Genomic DNA, 16986 nt, shown 5'->3' on the forward strand with positions numbered 1-16986 from the left:
AGTCAATGAATGCGGAAACTGGTATGCTCCTACCCCCCCCCCCCCACTAATTGTTCCAGCCACATGTAGCCCTAATTGTGTGGTCCTCTTGTTACCTTGCTTGACGGGGTACTCACAGTCTGATACTGGTGGTCGATCACCAGCCGATTCTCGACCTGAGTCAGCTGGAGGGCGAGTACCTTTGACGTTGTCTGGAGGCGAGGTGGCCTGATGATGCACGACGCGATGAGGTGGTTCGCAGCTCCACAGTATAGGCAGAGGCGTAGGCGACGCCGTCGAGCCAGTTCCGCCGTAGGCAGGCGACCTGTTCCCCGCTGCATGTTCTTCTGTGTCCCGACCCCGAATGGGGTAGTCTAACTCTGCAGAATCCACCATGGCCGGATTGTACTGTCACGGGGTGGCACACAGCCGGTAACCGGATTCCAAGATGCAGAGAAGACACCGGTGTAGGTTTACGAAGGTTTATTCCAATACAAAAAATATGACACTATAGTAACTAAAGGCACTGCACAACTAACCGGCAGGGGAAACAGAAAAATACAAAAAAAAAAGCTAACTAAGGTAGCTGCTGAAAAACTAGCAGAGAATGGTAACAAAAACTTCACTGCAATGGAAAAACTGCGCAGGAGCGAGAACTTGAAAATAGCGACAAACAGACTGTAGCAAAAAGGCTGACAGGAACTTGCACGAGTAGTACTTACAGGAACTAGCCGAGGCCAGAAACATGGGAAGGCATACAAGACAGGACATGAGCATGGAACAGGTGAACATGGGAAAACAATCTGGCAATGACTGAACATGGAAGCAGAGCTAAAGTAGTCCAACACCTTAGACGCCTAACCAACCCAAAAACTGGAAGATCTGGAGGAGTATATCGACGGGTACTTCGAACGCATAGTTATGGGAAAATCACCAAAGACACCAAACCCCAAACGGAGCCGCCCGGAGGACTCACCTGGAGAAATATCTCCGCCAGGCACTGACATCAGAGACATCCTTGAGTCCATCGACAAGAGGCTGATTTGCTTGGACGGCCGCCTCGCTCTCATCGAGGTGCTTCACAAAGAATTCCAGGCCATCCGTGAATCTCTGGGATTCAGCCAAAACCAGATCGTCTCCTTGGTTATGGAGAACGCCACCCTCCGCGACTCGGTGAAGTCCCTCACCAACGGAGTTTCACAACTCGTCCAAGAAAATAAGACCATGAAGGAGACGATCTTAGACCTCCAGGCCCGGAGCATGAGGGACAATCTGGTCTTCGCGGGAATTCCCGAAAAATCTGAGGAGGACCCGGAAGAATCAGTGAGGGCCTTCATGGCGCAACAACTCAAACTCCCAGTGGACGCCATCCAAAACATCACTTTTCACCGCGTTCACCGCCTGGGAGCCAAGAAGCCAGAGAACCGTAGGCCGAGACCCATTGTGGCAAAATTCGAACATTTCAAGCAGAAGGAACAGGTGAAGGGCCGAGGCCGGGAGCTGAAGGGGACGGACTTCAGCGTCAACGATCAATTCCCCCGAGAAATCCTCGACAGGCGCCGACGCCTATTCCCTGTTCGGAGGAAGTTCATTAACGAGGGATGCCGAGCTGTCATCACGGTGGATAAACTCTTCGTCAATGGACAACTTTACCGCGCCTGGGAAGTAACACCGTGGCTGTATTGATATGGTAACTAATGATCTATCTCAACCAGGTAACTTTTCTTTCTATCTCGCAGCGCGCACACTTGTAGCATTTGCATGTTACTGTCTGCTCCCACTTTACCCCTCCCCCCCCGTTTTTTTTCTCTCTCTATCCCACTGTAGGTATGCACAGCCTTTCTTCTTTTTTGTCCTTTTTTTCTTCTTCTGTTTCTTCCTCTTCTATTCCACCCTCTGTCTCACGTTTTCTCCCCTCCTCATATTGTCACATATCCTCTTGTCTGCCAGCTGTCTCCTTCATCAGCATCTCTTCACAGTGACATCATACACCCTCAAAGTCCAAACCCATCCATTTTCTATACCGCTTCATCCTCATTAGGGTCGGGGGTATGCTGGAGCCTATCCCAGCTGACTTCGGGCGACAGGCGGGGTACACCCTGGACTGGTCGCCAGCAGGGCACATATAGACAAACAACCATTCACACTCACATTCATACCTATGGACAATTTAGAGTCGCCAATTAACCTCACCTGCATGTTTTTTGGGAATGTGGGAGGAAGCCGGAGTGCCCGGAGAAAACCCACACGCACACAGGGAGAACATGCAAACTCCACACAGGAATGCCCAAGGGAGAATCGAACCCAGGTCTTCCCGACCTCCAGGCTGTTCCTGGCCAACGTGCTAACCACTAGATCACCGTGCGGCCCAAACCCAACCAAATTCAAGCTATTCACACAAATACACACACGTGCACGCATTCTCCTACACATACACATCATATTCTACTATTGATATGGATATCACAACTACACACAAGCACGCTCATCTTATGCATAAACCCACATCACGTCCTCACTTTAGTTGGCTTAGTTCATTCAGGATTACTATGTTACACTTTGCCTATGTACAAATTAAGCATAAATTTAAATGTACTGTATATACTCCTATTCATTTTACTTCCAGGTACACATACTTCACATTTGATCTTGTTTACACACACATCACCAAAAGCTAGTGTAGGATGAACTCACTACAGTTTGTCACTTGGAATGTCAGGGGAGTTGGGTCGATAGAAAAAAGACAAAACATTTTTAATCATTTGAAGAACACCCAAGCAGACATTGCCAACATATATGGTCCGAATGTTGACGACCCCTCCTTCTTTCATGCCTTCTTTTCTTCTCTCTCTGCACATTTGGATACAAGTATGATCTTGGGAGGGGACCTCAACTTAGTATTTAACCCAGAAGTGGTCAGGTCTAGCCCAGCTGGGAGACATCGTGAGTCTCAATCAACATCGATACTGAAGAAATACATGAATGATTTTGGTCTTTGTGATGCTTGGCGCTCTTATCACCCTACTCACAGGGAATATACTTATTTCTCACCAGTGCACCACACTTACTCTCGTATTGACTACTTTTTGACAAGCAACTCAATCATATCAGACATTTCAAACGTTCACATACACCCTATCACCATTAGTGACCACGCCCCAGTCTCTCTTTTTCCCACTAACCAAACTATGAGCCTAACCCTAACCCTACTAGATGCTGGAGATTAAATACATCATTACTAAAAGACTCAGACTTCCTAAAATACTTTGAAAGAGAGTGGACAATGTTTTTAGACTTCAATGACCAACCCGATGTCCCGGCTAGTATTCTGTGGGAGGCCTCAAAAGCAGTAATGCGCGGAAAAAACATTTCATATTCATCATATAAGAAAAAGAAAGAGAGATTACTAGAATCAGAGTTGGAGAAAAAAATCAAAATCCTCGAAGCAGCTCATGCTGACTCACAAGATGAGCATATTCTAAGTAAACTAAGAAAACTGAAACTAGACTTAAATGAAATTACTGACAAGAAAATTCAGTTCCAACTGCAGAGGCTACGTTTGGAAAAGTTTGAGCATGGCAAGAAACACGGAAAATACTTAGCTAACCAACTAAAAGTCAATAAAGAAAAAAGCTCTATCTCCTCCATTAGAAACTCAGGAGGTCATATCACTCACCTCCCGGAGGAAATTAATTCCGTTTTTAGGAGCTTTTATAAAAATCTATATACACCTCAGATTAAAACATCTCTCCCAGATATCGAAACATTTCTCAACAACATAGAATTACCAAAATTAAATGACGAACAGGTGACAAACTTAGATGTACCCATTTCATTAATAGAACTCCATAACGCTCTACACCGGTTGCCGAATAACAAAGCACCAGGACCTGACGGTTTCCCTGCCGAGTTTTATAAAACATTCTGGTCATTCCTATCTCCAATATTTCTTAGAATGGTTTTGTAAATTAAAGACAGTTCATGCTTGCCTCCAAACATGAACTCAGCTACAATCAGTCTCCTGCTGAAACCGGATAAGGACCCAACACTACCTTCCAGTTATCGTCCAATTTCACTGATTAATGCAGATCTTAAAATAATATGCAAAGCGTTAGCTATAAGGCTGGAAAAAGTTACCCCTCATATAATACACCCTGATCAATCAGGATTTATCAAGGGGAGAAACTCAACTAGCAACGTACGCCGTCTAATCAATCTCATTGATTACTCTATCATCCATAATTTAGAAACCACAATTGTCTCATTAAATGCTGAAAAAGCATTTGACAGAGTAAACTGGAAATTTCTCTTTGCAACACTACAAAAATTTGGCTTTGGAGATTCATTTAGAACATGGATTAAAATACTATACAACACCCCGAAGGCCTCTGTTCGGACCAACAATCACATCTCTCCAGAATTTACTTTACAAAGAGGTACTAGGCAAGGGTGTCCACTCTCTCCCTCACTATTTGCTATCTTTATCGAACCTCTTGCAGCTGCAATTCGACAACATATAAATATTAAAGGGATCCACACCACAAATGTTCATCATAAGATAAGCCTTTATGCTGATGATGTATTACTCTTCCTAGATAATTCACATTCTTCACTTCACGAATCTATCTCACTCATTAACAATTATAACACCTTCTCAGATTACGCCATTAACTGGTCTAAATCCACGGTACTGCCAGTTAACTTTGGTTTCCAGAGCACCCCCTCTATACCACTGTGTTCAGTGAACATTAAGTATTTGGGTATTAACATTTCCTCCAACCTGTCAGACCTGATCCGCTTGAATTATACTCCACTATTGAAGTCAATAGAGGATGATCTGTCACGATCTATGAGTTAGCCCGCATGACAGTTTTAGTGTGTTTACACTTTTATGCCTTAGTTAGGGGTTTATGCTCTTATTTTGGTAGTACTTCCTGTTTTGCCTGGTTTGTGTCCGCCTGCTTTGCTTTCTTTATCTCTTGCACCTGTTGCTAATTTGAGTTGTCCTTCTATTTAGTTCAGGTGCGTGCATATTTCTTTGTTGTTGCATTGTCGGTGTTGGTGTCTGTGTTGTGTAAGCCTGACACGCTACTGCAAAGCTTTGTTTTGTTTGAGTTCCTGCCGCTGCGCTGCAGCCATCATTAAAACGTAAGTTTTCCCTGCAACTTGGACCTGCTTTCTGCATACTGGGGTCATCGCCACTATGCCAAAGACAAGACGTGACAGAATGCAACAACCAGAAGAAGATGACCTCGCAGAGAGCGATTTCTGGACCTGGCAGATCCTAAAGGCTATGGAAGAGGAGTGCACAATGTTCTCCCCAGAGGAGCTGGAGGACATGGTGTGGGGACCGGACGGCACGCTTATTCCTATGACGTGGGTTTACCCGGGACCCACCAAAGGCACATCTGACCATCCGCGACGCCAAGGCTTGTTTGGACCGGCTTCAGCGAGAGGTTTATGGCGTAAAAGGGTGAAGCCACTCAACTCCTCCTCGCCACGCCAAGCAGAGGTGCAACTCCCTCTTTGCAATGTTGCTGAGTGCCGGCTGATGGCTCAGCCCATTACGGTCCCCGCTCAGCGTCAGCACAATGAGCTCTGGCTGCCCCCCTCCTCCGTTTCTCCGCTTCCCACGCAACGCCAAGAGGAGGTCAGTCTCCCTCAGATTCCCGCGTCCCGAAGCTCCTAACTCCAACTGCCCTCCGTTGTTTCCAAGTTGCTTCCCAGGCAACGTCAAGAGGTCAGTTCTCCTCCCACCCCTGCACCTCGGCTCAAAAAGTGTCAGACTCACCCTGTGCCCACTCCACGTGGTGTGAAGTCACAGACTCCGCTGGAGCCTACACCACACAGCTTCAAGCTTCAGTCCCTCCTGGTGTCCGTGCCGTGTTGCTTGAAGTCACAGACTCCCCCAGAGGCCACACCTGGCTGCCTCGAACCTCATAACCCCCCTGTGCCCACCCCGCGGCATTTCAAGCCTGTTCCAAGACCACGCCTGAGGCCACCTGCAGTTCCGTTCGGGAGGTCAGAGCAGGTGGAACTCCTGACCCACCTCCAAGCCCCCCTCCTCCCTTCCCTGGTTCCGCCGATGGCAGTGAACGGCGTCTGGGATCCGCCTTTGGAAGGGGGGGGCTAGTACTACCAGCTGTGAGTTGGACGCACATTCCGTACCGCTTGTGGAAGAGAGCTCACTCATAGCACTTTATTTATTTATTTATATCTGTATTCATGTCTCTTCTGTTGTTGTTGCTTAATTTATTGGTATATATGTTTATGTGTTTATGTTTCTTATGTTCTTATTCTTTCTTGTGTTTTCTTTCTTTTCTTGGGAGAATGAACACAATAAGATTTTCATTGCATGGTATAACTGCTGTTTTACCATGCACATGACAATAAAACTCTCTTGAATCTTGAATCTTGAAGAGGGATGGTGCCATTAGTTCTGCGTCTGAGGAACTCCAGTATGCTCCCGCACCTGCTAGCCAAGACGCAGGGCTCGCTGTAGCTGATCAGGAAGCACAGTCCACTCCTGCTCTTACAAGCAAAGACACACAGCTCACTCCTGCTGCTGCTAGCCAAGACACACTTCTCACTCCTGTTCCTGCAACACTGGACGCAGGGCCCACTTGTCCACATTCAAGCATGAACGCAAATCTCAGTCCTTCACTTGTAAGTCAAGATGCGGGGCTCACTGCGTTGGTAAAAGACTTACAGCCCACTCCTTTGTCTGCTAGCCAAGACACACAGCTAGTTCCTGCCGCTGCAAGTCAAGACAAACTTCTCGCCCCTGTTCCTGCAACACTGGACACAGGGCCCACCTCTCCACATTCAAGCTTGAACGCAAAGATCATTCTTCTTCCACCTTCAAGTCAAGATGCAGGGCTGTCTGCTGCGTTGAGAAAAGACTCACAGCCCACTCCTTCGTCTGCTAGCCAAGACGCACAACTCGCTCCTGCTGCTGCTAGCCAAGACACACTGCTCGCTCCTGCTCCTGCAAGACGAAACGCAGGGCCCACTTCCCCGCACGCAAGCTTGAACGCAAGGATCATTCTTCCACCTGTAAGTCAAGGTGCGGAGCTCACTGCATCAGGAGAAGACTCACAGCTTGTTCCTCCTGCTAGCCAAGACACACTGCTCAGTCCTCTACCTGGAAGTCAGGCTGCAGGGCTTGTTGCAGAAAGCCCAAAACAGCAGCCCGCTTCGCCTGCTCCTCCTTCTTCGAGTCCAGAGGATGAGACTCCTGCTTATGGTCCCCTTTCAGTTCCTGTCCTGGCGTTTACCACACGTCAGCCAACTTCGCCTGTAGTTCCCTTCCTGGCGTCTTCAACACGCCACCGTGCCCCAACTCTCGTTCCTATTCTGGCATCTCCCACATGCCAGTCTTCGTCTGCTGAAGTCCCTGCCACTGCTCAGCTCTCCTGCCAGCTTCGCCAGACTCACCATCCTGGCCATCCTCCGGAGAGGTTCCGCCACTCACTCCGCCGGACCTGCCGTTCTAGCCAACCGCCAGAGGGGTCCCAACTCCTTTGCCAGGCTCACCATCCTGGCTGTCCGCCGGAGGGGTCGTGCCGCGGACCCACCACCGGTCCTCCCACCACCCATCCCTCATTTTTTGTTGTTGTGACTTTGGACTTTTTGGACGTCTAGGATCCGTCCTTGAGGCGGGGGTACTGTCACGATCTATGAGTTAGCCCGCGTGACAGTTTTAGTGTGTTTACACTTTTATGCCTTAGTTCCTGTTCTATGCTCTTATTTTGGTAGTACTTCCTGTTTTGCCTGGTTTGTGTCCGCCTGCTTTGCTTTCTTTATCTCTTGCACCTGTTGCTAATTTGAGTTGTCCTTCTATTTAGTTCAGGTGCGTGCATATTTCTTTGTTGTTGCATTGTCGGTGTTGGTGTCTGTGTTGTGTAAGCCTGACACGCTACTGCAAAGCTTTGTTTTGTTCCTGCCGCTGCGCTGCAGCCATCATTAAAACGTAAGTTTTCCCTGCAACTTGGGCCTGCTTTCTGCATACTGGGGTCATCACCACTATGCCAAAGACAAGACGTGACATGATCTTGCACGTTGGAGAACCTTACCCATCTCACTTACAGGCAGAGTATCCACCGTGAAAATGATGATTTTACCAAAGTTTAATTATCTATTTTCCATGATCCCCACCAAACCATCTATAATTTGGTTCAAGTCATTAGATTCATATATAAATAAATTTCTTTGGAAAAATAAGCCAGCACGAATAAGTCTCAAAACGTTACAAAAATCTAAAGAATATGGGGGCTTAGAACTCCCAAACTTCTCCAACTACTTCCTTGCAAACAGGTTACAGTATATCTTAAAATGGATCAAACCTAACCCATTGGATTATTTATGGCTAGACATAGAACAATCACTTAGCCACGAAATCCCAATTTGTAACCTGCCCTTCATTAGCCAAATCCTCCGGAAAAATAATTGTTTTAAAAGTATAAATATAAGCAACACTCTGACAGCTTGGTGGGAATTTTTAAAAATAACAAAATTCTCGCTCACTCCTTGCCAATACCCTCCCGTCTGGAATAATCCTGACATCTTGCTTAAAAAGAAACCATTAAATTTCCCAACATGGCACGAAAAAGGAATAAGTTGTATGAAAAATATAATTAAAGGAAACAACTTTATCTCATTTAACGACCTTGTTACACAGTATGGAATAAATCATAACAAATTTCTTGAATACATAAAAATTAAATCTATAATTAAAGCAAGTTTCAGGACTATATCATGGGAAAGCAATACCACTATTGAGCAATTTTTAAAAATATCTGCCCCTAAAACATTATCTAAATTCTATATTCTACTTTCAAAAAATGACAACACAATCGGAGTACCAATCTCCAAATGGAGCTCAGATTTATCTACAAGCTGTGACCCTGAATTCTGGAAGCAAATATGTCTTAATGCTTCCCGGTTAATCAATAATCCCAACCTACATCTGATTCAGTTTAAAAACCTTCATAGAGTACACTACACAGGACATAGAATGTTTAGAATGGGCTTAACTGACTCTAACATCTGTACACACTGCTCAGACCATAGAATAGATGACTACTTACACTCCATGTGGACCTGTGCTCCCATGAACAATTTTTGGCACGGAGTGTGTGAGTACCTATCTTTGGCACTTGGGTTCTCCATTCCTACCTCCCCTTTACTATGCCTGCTAGGCGATCTCTAACCAATTGATGTAGAAACAAACTAAACACAGCTTCTCATCACTGCATTAAGCATCGCCAAGAAAACCATTCTCATCAATTGGAAATCAAGGAAGAAACTGAACATAGCTCTTTACAAAAATCTTTTGTTAGATCATATAGCTATGGAGAGAATGTCTGCTGAATCTAAGGAACAAATGTCAGAATTTCAGTCTATATGGGCACCAATAATTAATTCCCTGACCTGACTCTCAGGGGGTTGAGGGCATCTGTCTCTGCCCCTGGGGGTCTCGTTCATCTGGCATGGGGTGTGGTCCTGGTCGCTGGGTGGCCCTGGTACCTCGGGGGCGGGCGGGGGCGGGCTTGGTGTCCCGGGTCTTCTTTGCTGGGCTGCCTGCCTGGGGGGGCTGGTGGGTGGGGGTGGGGAGGGGTCCGGGTCGGGTGATGGGGTGGGGGCGGGCGGCGTAGTGTCCTTCTGCGTGGCGCTGGCCGGGATTGGCGGGGGATGCTTGCTCCGGGGTGGGGCGGTCGGGGGGTGGCTTTGGCCGGGGGCTTGGGGGTGGGGCTGACGGGGGGCTGGCGGGCGGTCCCTGCTGCCTGCTGGTGTCTGGCTGGTCTCTGCTTCCTGGCCGGCGGTTGTCTCCCTCCCTCCGGGGTTTCTCCCTTGGCGTGTTGGTGGATGGGCAGGGGGTGGGGTGGTGGCCGGTCTGCAGCGTGGCGGGGGGCGGGGCGGGCGGGGGCATCTGCTTGGGTGCCGGGCGGGGGGCCACTCCTCTCGTGGGCCTGTCGTGCGGTGCTTGCTTCTCTGTCCCTCCCTGGCGCCTCTGGCTTGCGTGCTTCGAGGGTGTGGCCGTGCTCCGCTCTATGTGGTGTCCGGTGCTCTTGTGGTCGTCGTGGTGTTGCTCCCTTGCTGGCCGTGGTGGTATGCGGGGGGCGCGTGGGCGTGGTTCTCGCTGTCCTGGTGGCGGTCGGCTCTGCCTTGGGGCGTGTGGCTGGTCCGTGGTGTTTGGCGGTTTGGGGGTGGCGCTGTGGACGCTACCTCCGGTGGGGCTCCGGTGTTGGGGGGCGCTGGGGGTATCGCCTCTGGGGGGTTGGGTGGGCCGGACTGGGCATCCTGGTGGGCCGGGTAGGGCCTGTGGTGTGTCCTGCGGCCTGTGGCTCGCCCGAGCCTGGGCTGTGGTGGGTGGCCGGTCGGTCATGTGTCCTTGCCCCCCCCCCCGCTCGGTTTGGGCAGCGTTGGGGTGTGGGGCCCCCGTCCTTCCTGTGTCACTGCACCACCTCACATATATATAGGACTTTGGGGGGTGGCCTACAGTCGGGCGTGGTTGGGGAGGGAAGCTGCCTTGCGGGGCTCCTTTGGTCCTGCCGTGCCACTGACCTGTTGCCCCCTAATTTTAATCGCAGAGTAGACACTTAGGGTTTGGGGGGGCTGGTCAGGTGAGGGGCCCTCCGAGCGGCAGCTGTCCCCCGATTTTAATTGCATCATTAGCTATCATCCACATACACCCCATATACATGCACACAGATACACCCCTCAGGGACACAGAGACCAGCTTTTCGTAGCTGTCCTCTTTTATTTTATTTTATTTATTTATTATTTTTTTAATTGCATAATCGACACAATCACACCTTATCACATACACGGGTGGTGCGGGCTGGATTGGGGTGCCTCGTGCACCGCGGCGCCTGCCCGCCACGGTCGGTGGTGTGGCCGGGGGCCTGGCCATCGCGGTGGCTCGCCCGGGGCGGCCTGGCCTGTGGGGTGCCTTTGTCTGGTTCACCTGCCCTTCCCTGGGGTGGCCCTATGGGGCCTGTTGATGCCGGGGCCTGCGCCGGAGGGGGCGGCTTGCGGTGCTTCCTCTGGACTGACATGTGCTGCGGGCGCCTCTGCGCTCTTGGGGCGGGTTCGGCGGGTGGTGCCAGTGCTGCGGGTGGCCCGTGTGCCGCCGCGGGGGCTGGTGGTTGCTGCGCTGTGGCGGCTGCTGGGGCACCGGGCCAGCTGGTGGGTTGGGGCTTGGTCATGCTTGCGGGTACTGTGGGCCTGGGTGGCGGGGTGGGGGTCAGGGGGCGGGTGCCCTGGGGCCGGCCCCGCTGGGGGAGGTTGTGCTCTGCCGGGCGCTTGGTCGTTTATCGCCGTTGCGCTTTGTGCTCTGCCGAGCTGCTGTCTGTGTCCTCGCCTCCCCCGGTCTGTCTGCGGGCTTGTCGGGGGTGGGGCTCCGGTGCACGAGTGGTGCGCTGTCGGCTCTGGTGGCATGTGGCTGGTCTGGCTTCTGGTGGTTTGTGGGGTCCGTCGGCTGGTCTGCTGCTGGTCTCGCCTTCTCGGCTCTAGTGCTTGGCCTCCCTGCGGCTTGGGGTGCGGTGCTCCCGCTCCCTCTTCAGGGTTTGCTGGCCCGCGGGTGTCGGTTGGCGCTGTGTGGTGGTTCGCCTGGCTGCTCGCCCGTTTTCCCTCCCGCCTGCTCAGTTTCCCGCTTTCCTCCTCGCTGGCTCCCCTGTCTGCCTTGCTGGCGGCGTCCTACCATTGGGAGGGTGTGGCCTGGTGTCTTCCTGCTCCCCGGGTTCTGGATTGTATGTCTGGAACCCCGGGGTCCCCGGCTCCACTGCTCCTTGGGTTACCAACGGGGGATAGGGTGAGGCTTCCGGGTGTCGGGCAGTCGACCACTGTGTGTACGTGCATGTGTGTGTGCGCTTGCGTGTGTGCGTGCGTGTGCGTGCGTGTGTGTGCGCGCTTGAGTGCGTAGGAGTGTGTATGTGCGTACGCGTGGGGGCGTAGGGGTGTGTATGTGCGTGCGTGTGGGTGCGTAGGAGTGTGTATGTGCGTGCGTGTGTGTAGTTTTATTTATTTATTTATTTTAGTTATTTATTTTCACTATTACAGATGGCATACAGTGGTTTGCTCCGTGGGGTCGGGTGCTGGGTGATACATCTCTGCCGCCCGTGCCTCCGCCGAGTGGGTGGAGGGTGTGCCTCCTGCATCCCTTGGCGGGGCGGCCCTGTGTCGAGGGTCGGGCGGGGGTTGGCCCGGGGCGGGGTGGGGCGGGCCGGGCTCCGCTCCCTGGGGGTGGGGGTGGCGGTGGGCGGGAATTGGCGCTTCCGGCGCAGGCGGGCTTCTTTCCGGTTGTGGAGGCGTCTCTGAGCCTGCCGGTTTGTGGCCCCCGGTACTCTTCTGCCTTTGTGGGGTGTGATCTCTCGCTGGTCTCAGGGGTTGGCTGTCCTCCGGCCCGGCTGGGATTACCTCTCTTCGGCCCCTTGATGGTCTTCCCGGGGGTGAGGGCTCTCTGGGCTGGCTCTTGGGGCACTGATCTTTGTGCTGCATGCCCCTGTGGGCCTGGTGGCCTTCTGGCGGCGGGGGCTCGGCCTGGTTATTTGGGGCGGGGCTCTCTGGGAGGTGGAAGGCGGCCCCTTTCCTTTCATGCATTCTCAGTGACAATTACACGCCCACACATTCTTGCACCTTTATATATATGAAGTCTTCCCCACATACAGAGATACCTGTACACACGTACATATGCACACTCACAGTACATACGTACTTCCCCACATTACTCACTGAGTTAAGCAGGGTGTTATTATGTTGTTGGTTGTATTACAGCGACGGTGATATCAGCAGTATGACGATAGTTTTTTTTTACAATGATGTGCATTACAGTAATTATCATTCTGTTCACTATCATGGATCATCATTTCATTACTACTATTATGTGTGACTGTTTCAATGCGGTATTGTCAATGTGATCACTATCATAGTTCATCATTTCATGACTGCTGTTATGTGTGACTGTTTCAATGCTGTATTGTCATTGTGATCACTGTCATAGTCCATCATTTCATGACTGCTATTATGTGTGATTGTCATTGACAGCATTGTCATTGTGGTTGTTGATATTGTTTTGTCCTTATGTCCTTGTTCGTCTTTATACAGTAGTTGTCACAGACATTTATTTGCTGGTATCGTTCTGTATGTTTCTGTTGTTCTGTTCTTGTTGTCACAATTGTTGTTGTTGCTGCTGTTGTCCTTGTCTCTTGTCTCTCTTTTTTTTTTGTCCCCCTCTCATCTCCCCCCCCCCCCCCCCCCCCAAAAAAAAAAAAAAAAAAAAAAAAGTAGTCCAACGAAGATTGAAAACAGGTGTGTCTGAGCTCCTCCCCAAGGTGGGCAGGTGCGCTGCAACAAGAGACCATAAGATGGCAGCAGAGCAGCACTCTAACTCATGACAACTACATTATTTATGTAGAATTACACAGTACCACTTTTAATTATATTAATATTTTGACGTTATTCTTGAGATGACTGCAGATATTTCCATTTTTGTTGTTGGTTTTTTACTTTTCTCGTAAAATTGTATTTTCAGAATCCGTCAATAAAAAACGGCCACAGGCTGAAAATGGTCCCTGGGCCACACTTTGGACACCCCTGTTTTAGAAGACAAATTACTAGCAGATCGTGAAAATAACCCATGAGACGGATGGAATACTTGAGTTACGTGACGTTATGCGTAACTCAAGTATGTTATGCATACTTGAGTTACGCATATGTTCTTACCTTTAGCCACATGACAGACTCCTCGTGTGAATGCTAAGACAACTGAAAGTGTCCATCCGGTAGGTTTTTTTTTAAGTGTTATTTTTGGTCTTCGGGGTGTGAGCACTAGTTTGATGTACAAATGGGTAAATGCTGAAGCTGAACTGAAATTGGAAATGTGTGTAGAAATCAAATCATGAGGTTGGCAGATGAGCACTCTTCACACAATAAAGTGAAAGAAGCCACTTGCGTTGGTGAGGTACGCCAGTGGCATGTACTGTACACGTTAAGAGCTGGAATGTTTTAATTGTAGTATTTGGAAGAAAAGCCCTTTGTGCTATTAATAGCTGAACACAATGAGTGACGGTTCATGTTTCAGTGACACTCGCCACCACAGACAAGTCTGTTTGCCTTCAAGAGTGGTCTGAGCATCTGGGTGGGACTCCAGTCCCCGCCCACCTTCCAGGTGAGAGTAGCTTTATAAAGAGCAGGTGCCCTCCCCACACCACAGCAAGCATCTAGTTTCCTTTTGAGTGAGTGGCTTCTGAAGGGTATTCTTTGAAAGTCTTATACTGTTTCTTCTTTCCTGCTGGGAAAACGTGACAAAGGTGAGGATGCAGGCGATGCTCCGACTGGCGGCTCTGCTCCTCATGCTTGGCTGCTGCAGCTGTGAGTAGATGATCACAAATGAGCACCAGCAAGCCCACGTGCTGTATGGTGTCCCGTCTAACTACGATCATGTTCCAGATGCTCAACGCCTCAGCTTCGTGTCTCCACGTGACGGCAGCACCGCTGGAGCAACGCGTCTCACCCTCACAGGAGACGGTAAGTGAAGCCCCAAATTACGAGCATTTGGCCTTCATCTGTGATGTCGACGTTTATGGTCCGGAAAAGGTTTCGCTCAGGAGCGACAGTTCCAGCTGAATCCCATGGACGACATGTTCGGCAACCATGTGACGCTGGTGTCGGACACTTTGTCCGTCCCCTGCGATGTGGAGAGAGACTCCACGCACGGCACCCAGATCTTGTGCTACACCAGGTGCTGCCGGTAGCTTTTAAAGCCTTCACTTCAAGTCACTTGACCGAGTTCCGTGTCTCCTTGCCAGACCCATGCCCAGCGATCAGTATGTGGTCCATGTCAGTGTGGACGGGGTTCCTGTTAGCGATGAAAACATCTGCAATGGTGCACACAAGCCATACCACTGCAGCTTCTATGTAACTCCCAATCAAGCCACCATGTTTGGTTTTGTTTTTTAGCTTTTTAAACATCTCACTGTAACTCCCCACAGACCAGATGGTACAGGACACCCACCATCACGTCCCTGAGTCCGGTCAGCGGCCCTCCAGGTAAGCTCCCAAAAGCTGGACACGGAACCGTTGCATGCCCTGGGTGTGAACTTCTAAATGGCCTCCACAGAGACCCTGGTGACGTTACGAGGACGTATCTATACCGACGTCTACGGAAGCAACACCGCGCTGAGCTCAAACGGAAGGAACCTCAGATTTCTCAGGTAAGACCAGAATTTAGCAAAAACAACGGAGACTTTCTGGCATATTCCAAGTCTGGCCTTCCTCTTCTTCTCGCTCATGAGCGCTTTGCATCTTCTGGTGTGGCCACTGCACTGTTGTTCACCATGAAGAGTGGGACTGTTGCTAAAGTCACGAGCAATTCTTTTAGCGCAGGGGTGTCCAAAGAGCAGCCCGAGATCCATTTCCGGCCCACAGCTGTTTTTTTTTTTTTATTGGCCCGGAGCTCATGAAAAGGAAAAATCAGCAGCAAATTTATAGAAGAATAAAACCAAAATATTAGGACAAAAAAATCCTGTAATCTAGCAAGAAAAAGTAATTTTGCAAGAATAGCATCATAATATGCCATTTTCATAGAATAGACTACGTCCCCAACCAAGGAACACAATTGGTTCCAGACGGCCATTCACAAGTTGATTTGTTAAGTCAAAAAAATTTTATATTATCAATTATATAGGCACTACATGTACGTGTATACATACACACGTGGACAAAATTGTTGGTACCCTCCGTTCAATGAAAGAAAAACTCACAATGGTCACAGAAATAACTTGAATCTGACAAAAGTAGTAATAGATAAAAATTCTATGATATGTAACCAATGAACATCAAACTTTACTTTTCAACCATGCTTCAACAGAAATATTGAAAAAAACAAACTCATGAAACAGGCCTGGATAAAAATTATGGTACCCTAGAAAAGACTGAAAATAATGTGACCAAAGGGACATGTTAATTCAAAGTGTGTCCACTAACAGGTGTCTACAACCTTCAGTGGGCCTATAGATAGGACTACAGTCAGTCACTGTGCTGTTTGGTGACATGGTGTGTACCACACTCAACATGGACCAGAGGAAGCAAAGAAAAAACTGTCTCAGGAGATTAGAAAGAAAATGATGGACAAGGATGTTAAAGGTAAAGGCTATAAGGCCATCTCCAAGCAGCTTGATGTTCCTGTGACAACAGTTGCACATATTATTCAGAAATGTAAGATCCATGGGACTGTAGCCAACCTCTCTGGATGTGGCAGCAGGAGGAAAATTGATGACAAATCAAAGAGACGGATAATACAAATGGTAACAAAAGAACCCAGAAAAACTTCTAAAGAGATTAAAAGTGAACTTAAAGCTCAAAGAACATCAGTGTCAGATCCCACCATCCGTCGTTGTTTGAGCCACAGTGGACTTAATGGGAGAAGATCAAGGAGGACACCACTGTTGAAAACAAGTCATAAAAAAGCCAGACTGGACTTTGCCAGACTACATGTTGACAAGCCACACAGCTTCTTGGAGAATGTCCTACAGACAGATGAGAACAAATGGAACTTTTTTCACAGTTCTTAGATCTAAGAACAAATTCTACGAACGCTCAGGAGGACTCTTACGCACAAGCAAAGCTTGCACTTTCAATGCGCAATCGCCCTCATGATGGATTTTGCAACCTGATCCCAAAAAATGTAGTGCAAATAAAGTATCCCAACAATTATTTATCATCAAAACAACTAAAATATACTCCATCGATAAATATATATTCAAATCCCAATTCATCAAAAAAAAAAAAAGTAGCTGGCTGGACGTGAGCTGCGCAGAGAGAGAATGTAAAGGGACCATTAGATTTATTTGCTGAAAGCGACGAATATTTGATGTCCCGCTTCAGGCTTCAGACTTCCCTCTCTGTTTTTGCAGGTGTGCAGGATCATCAGAATAACATCGCAATGAAACGTGGTGTGCCTATTGCGCACGTAGCACCCCCAGATAACAACACGCGCCCCCAGCC

At 49.1% G+C, this 16986-nt stretch overlaps 1 protein-coding gene across 3 annotated transcripts in view; it reads left to right on the forward strand.

Moving 5' to 3' along the window:
• Window positions 1-14204: 14204 nt before the first annotated feature.
• LOC129173460 (fibrocystin-L-like) overlaps window positions 14205-16986 on the forward strand; it is a 46616-nt gene continuing 43834 nt past the window's right edge. For all 3 annotated transcript variants that reach the window (XM_054764411.1, XM_054764412.1, XM_054764413.1), the window contains exons 1-6: window positions 14205-14352; window positions 14431-14508; window positions 14578-14722; window positions 14790-14898; window positions 14973-15030; window positions 15101-15194. In XM_054764411.1, coding sequence (XP_054620386.1) covers window positions 14298-14352; window positions 14431-14508; window positions 14578-14722; window positions 14790-14898; window positions 14973-15030; window positions 15101-15194 — 539 coding nt within the window. In that variant the 5' untranslated portion in view covers window positions 14205-14297. The remainder of the gene's footprint in view (window positions 14353-14430; window positions 14509-14577; window positions 14723-14789; window positions 14899-14972; window positions 15031-15100; window positions 15195-16986) is intronic.

Source organism: Dunckerocampus dactyliophorus, chromosome 20, assembly GCF_027744805.1.
Source record: "Dunckerocampus dactyliophorus isolate RoL2022-P2 chromosome 20, RoL_Ddac_1.1, whole genome shotgun sequence".
Lineage (NCBI taxonomy): Eukaryota > Metazoa > Chordata > Actinopteri > Syngnathiformes > Syngnathidae > Dunckerocampus > Dunckerocampus dactyliophorus.